The 5,580-nt window shown below is 41.7% G+C and overlaps 1 protein-coding gene across 1 annotated transcript; it reads right to left on the bottom strand.

Moving 5' to 3' along the window:
- Positions 1 to 545: 545 nt before the first annotated feature.
- B0H18DRAFT_959256 (uncharacterized protein) lies at positions 546 to 1,586 on the bottom strand (the record flags this gene model as incomplete). The annotated part of the gene is made up of 8 exons (XM_048042793.1): positions 546 to 590; positions 630 to 658; positions 712 to 748; positions 844 to 895; positions 997 to 1,061; positions 1,110 to 1,249; positions 1,319 to 1,492; positions 1,538 to 1,586. The coding sequence occupies 8 exons, from the start codon at positions 1,584 to 1,586 to the stop codon at positions 546 to 548; spliced, it is 591 nt and encodes a 196-aa protein (XP_047887209.1).
- Positions 1,587 to 5,580: the final 3,994 nt, after the last annotated feature.

Here is a 5,580-nt window from a genome sequence, read left to right as displayed (position 1 = left end):
AGGTGCAACCATGCCAAAATTCCGCACGGATGCACCTCCGAACGGCATGCCGAGCTGCTCTGATTGGTGCAACAAGCCCCTTTTCTACCCTAATCAGGCAGGCTGCCGAGGTTTTGAGCTGAGTTTGATCCCAGCCACAGGCTCCTTAGTGGCACTGTATCTCCTGCACTGTGACCTCAATAAAATGCGGAAAATCCCCCAAATATTCTCTAGGATAGGTATGATGTCATAGAGTATATAGCTGCTGTGTCTTGCCCATCAACTGCAGTGGTTATGGCACAAAACAAAAACAAAAAATACACACGTGCCTCTGTGCATGTCAGTGCATTTCTTTTCACCCTCAAAGTGACTCTTTTGATGCCTGCAGACTGCCCATAGATTCTGTATGTCTTTATGACATCTGAAACTTGCCATAAAGGGTAGCTAACCTTCCTCAAATGGTAATTTCCATGCAGCTGCTCAGTCTGGGCTCAGAAAATGTAGATAAAACCAGGGAATATTCTGTGCAACTGGAATCACTTGTACTACCTGCTGTATGTAAGACATCAATCCAATATATCACCCCCAGTGGCTATGATTTGAAGGACTTGCTGATATTCACAATTCAGACAACAGAGAAACACACATACCTCTGCAGACATGATTTGGTGGCATTTGACTGTGATACAATGACTGAAGTATGATCAACTGGTTTAGAGATAGTAAGCTCACCCAATTGACCTTCAATCAGAGTGTCTATGATAGTTTCCTGAGAGAAGTGGTTGAATGAGTAGCAAAATGCTAATATAAAAAACAGTGGTGACTCTGTGTGAATATGAATTTGTTCTGTTGCATCTGAAACACATGCCATATAACTTGTATGGCCATGTACATTGCTTCCAACACATTGATGATTCTGGAACATGCACAGCAGTGCTATTAATGGAGAAATATTGTCATAACATGCATATGTTAGTGTCCCAGTACTAAATGACCATATATGGGAGGTCTCTCTACTTGTCAATATGCTCAGAGATGCTCCACATATCTCCTGGAATATTATCCGATTTTGCTGCACTTTTCTGAGCCCAAAACAAGCCAGTTTTGCTGCAGTAACAGTGTGCACTTACATCGCTTACTAAGCGCTCAGTTAGGCGCCCACTGCCGAAGCGGAGTCGTCGACAGGCCGGAATTCCGGCCTGTCGACGACTCCGGTCACTCAAAAGGGATTTTGGAGCACTCTCATTGGCTGGAATGCTGACAAATATTCCTTTTTAAAGTAATATTTTAGTCTCAGCTCTTCATGCCGAGTTTTTTGATGGCTTCGAGCAGCACTAACTGAGAGCCCCATTAACTGCGAAAAATCCCAAAATATTGCTTCTCCATGGGATGCCCCTTGGGTACTGACAGGGGTGCCCAGAATAGGTGTTCTTGTTGTTTTTCACAGAGTACTGGCCTTGGCAAGTGATACTGGGGGATATAGGCAAATCTTGGTGTGTATATGATGCTTGTACTAGACAGTTCTTACATGTATGAGAGTGGGGGATATTGAACATACAAAACTGCCATATCTGGTTAGTCCCCTGCCCATTTGGGAAGTTGGCCATGCATGGCCTCTGCAGGACTGAATAAATAGCAGAAAAATCAGAACAAAATCAGATGGTACTATGGATTCATATTGAGTTGACTGTTGAGGCTCCAATATGGCAGAAAACATATAATAATGCAGAATGACCCATGCATAGCCTGATACAAGCCACTCTTTCAGTGATCTTGGTCCATCTTGTAAGCACCACTAGTGCATTGCATGGGTATGGATAACCCATGTGGGTCATGGGTATGGGTATGCATGGGCATGGGTATGGGTAGCCAAAATCTGACCCATGTACCCATGAAACCCATGGACTTCTGCAGTGCTTATCCACTGGCAGTAATCAATGTTAATTCCTAGCCAGGTATTCAGTGTTGTGTCACTCTCATAGTATGCTAGCATTTAGGGTATCACCTTTCTGAAGCTTGCTTGAAAGTATTTTGCAATAGTGGCAGTATGGTAAAGTCAGCAATCATTTCCCTCAAGACTCATTGACCATGCATGACATGGCTTTTGCCAATATTGATATGCTATAATAAAATACACAGATTGCTGAGGCCATCAAATAAGTAAATGAAATATCTAATGTGCATTGCAGTGTATGTGCTGTTGTGGCTCAAATGAAGAATTAGGAGAAAGCTCAACTAACCTTTTCAATGCACAATGATGGCTACTGCAGTGCCATGTGTTTGTCAGTATGGTGTAGCTGGAATGCTCTACCAAACAATGTGACCATACTGAATCCTACTTACTTTAAAGCTGTCCTTATTAGACAGCTGGTAATACTGTGTAATGCTTAGTTAGTCACCTGTGACAAGGGATCCTGATGGAAAAGAAATCAGCATGATTGCTGCTACATCTTTCCTGTGATTCAGTTTTGTAGTTGTTGAGTCTGAGGTATATTCATCTGCTGACTGTTGACCTGTGATACTGCTATATGTAAACAGCACATGTTATAAGGCTCTGCCCATTGCCTCACTGTTCATATCTGGTAAAATATGTAAGATCTATTGATGTATACAACCTTGCTAGTTTCAATCCTCAGTTCTTGTGGACCTGCATAGCTATTTGTACTGTTATGGCACACTTGTATAACCACCAGAGTTATGAGTTGTAATACATACCTTGCTTCCGTGATCCTTGTGCCTTGTTTACATTGTTTTCCCCTTCATCTTTGCATATCCTGTATTACCTACCATTCAGTTATTACTTCAGGCAACACACTTGCCCATTCTATTGCAGTTTGAAAAGTGAGCATGACATGCCAACAACACTACAAGTCTACAACTTGGAAAAGGGTACACCCCTGTGTGTTGCTATGTTTGACTTTGATACACTTGGAACCTTGCTTTGACCCCTCCCATACCCACTCCTCTTTCTATTGTTCTTGCATGTATGTGGGACAAAAACTGGAAGCTCCCACTGTTGTGATTGACCACACAGTCAGTGAACTGGTCTGAGGGGTGCTCATCCTTGGTCTTGCACATAGCATCAATTTATGATGAGAATTCACCAACTGTACAGTGCCTGACTGATAGTCTGGCCTCTGCACAATAAGTGTCATCATATCTTGCAAGCCATTAAGCATGAACTGCACATAGGACTACCCATAACATTACCCATACCCATGGGTACCCATAATACCCGTGCAAAACCCATACCCATGGCATGGGTATGCAACCCATGTGGGTATGGGTATGGGTATGCTCTGAGACACCCATGGGTACACCCACACTATGCACTAAGCACCACTATCACCTGAAATTCTCAGGGACTAGCAATTCCAGAGAGGATCCTAGGATGTTCTGTTTAGTTCAACTGTGGGCCCCAGAAAGGCAGACTGCCAAGCTGTTGGGCTGAGTTTTAATGCAAGCCACAAGCTCATCAGCGACACTGTATTTGCTGTGCTATGGTCTCCCAAAAATTCAAAAACAATTGGTAATATTCCCAGTCATGTATATGATGTCAGAGGCAGTACATATTATGCCTTCCCATAGATTCATATAAATATGGCACCATTCACAAAGCAAAAGCAAATACATATGCCTCTGCACACTGGTTCTATCACATTGTTTATGCTTCCTGTGATGCTTACCAACTGCCTGTGAATTGTGTGGCTATATGAGATGTGAAACATGCCATATCTGGTAACTAACCTTCCAAAAATGGAAAGTCTGAGTTACCTGCTATGTCTGGGCTCAGAAAATGCGGATAAAACAAGAGAATATTCTGTATGATTCCACTCACCTTATACTGCTTGCTGTAAGTATTGATTGGCTTCTGTGTAAACCCTTGGACAGGCAATGACATATGCAGAAAATGGTGAACACCTGTGGCACAAAGGCCACAGTTAATGTCACATGTGAAATATTATGGTTCACAGAGCTTTTTCATACTGTACTGCTCCTAGAAAGTGATACAAAGACATTGTACAAGTTGTGTTGTGCATTTACTACTGTTGCTAGAAAATCTATAGTCTAGCAATGTCATGAAGTGGGGCCACCACATTACCACACATAGTATATTAAAGTCTTTGATGGTCTCTGCAATGCTAGATAAATAGTAGGAAATAAGATGAAATCAGACAATCCCATGACTTGATATTGTGCTGACTGTTGTAGGCTCATGCATGACAGACAGTACATCTCAGATTTGCTAATGCAGAGTTCATGCATATAGCCTGATGTCAGCAGCTCTATTGTACCAGTCCAGTATAAGCATGTCTTTGACTAGTCTTGTCAATATGAAGCAGTGCCAATCATACAGTATGATGGTGCTATGCTTAGTTGTTAATTCCTCATATGATTTTTTCCTGGAGCATATCTAACCTCTGTATGCACTACCATCATCCTATTCTCATGCAATGGCCCTTGGTATGTGGAGATAGAGTAGGCAGCTCTTGGCTTGTTCATATAGAATGTATTGACAATGGTGTCTGTTTGTGCAATGTCTACTAGCACTCATATTGCAGTGTATGCTGTGATTTCGTCCTGATGGGGCTCAGAAGAAGCCATGGTTGCTCTGGAAATAGCGTCGACTTGCATTGCTTACTAAGCAACAGTGAAGAACTACAATGGACTTATGAGCCAATATAAGCTGTCCTTTTATAGATCTCCAGTCGATAATATGACTTGGGCAGTACTCTCATTTGCTGCAACTGTATCTTTTTACATGTGATTATAAAATGTTATTTACTCATGCTGGGCCCTTTTATTTTATATGGAAAGTGGAAAAATGACACTTTGGACCAGGGTGTGAACATGTGTGATATTTGAACAGCATTGGAAATATGTGGCAGTGTGCCTACCTACTAGCATCCAATTTGGCAGTTGATGGATGGTATCTGCCATGCCAGAGGAATGTCAACATGAAAAATATGGTGTCTCATCCAAATATAGTACCATTTTATGTGCACACATAATAACAAACAGTCAGCCAGAAAATGACACTGGTGATTGATTATCTTGGGAGTGTGTCTGATGATGTAGAAATCTTCAGACTTATGACCAGAGAGCATGACTATTGATTATGACCATTACTAGAATACCCATCAATGACCCCATGTGCAAGTCTTAGCATGCAGACTGTTGTTAGGGACAAGGTAATGAAAATCCTTTTTTCCAAGAAATTTCACATGTGTGGTCTTTGAATAGGATGAGCAGCAGTTGTTATCATTCCTGCACTTTGTTATCTTTATTTCATTTCCTTTATTGGACTTCACTGTAGTATTCACAATGCCTTCTCACCACATTCAGGTGATCTTTTGTTTCCACATTGTTATGCTTTGTAGCACTTGATTGTGTATGTACTGACTGGACTATTACCAGGCTCCTAGTACTTTCCTTAGGCCCCTTGTGACCAGATGATCTGAAAGCTGTGACTGGGTGACTATTAGCTCAGAATATTGATGATAATATTCCAGCTGGCAGGCAATCTATGAGTGGCTCATCAAGCTGTACACTATTTCTGAGTTTTCATACGGCTACACTAGTGTTTCAGGTTATCATCCA

This window comes from Fomitopsis serialis, assembly GCF_022376445.1.
Source record: "Fomitopsis serialis strain Sig1Antser10 chromosome Unknown B0H18scaffold_134, whole genome shotgun sequence".
NCBI lineage: Eukaryota > Fungi > Basidiomycota > Agaricomycetes > Polyporales > Fomitopsidaceae > Fomitopsis > Fomitopsis serialis.
This window is presented reverse-complemented; position numbering and strand designations above follow the sequence as displayed.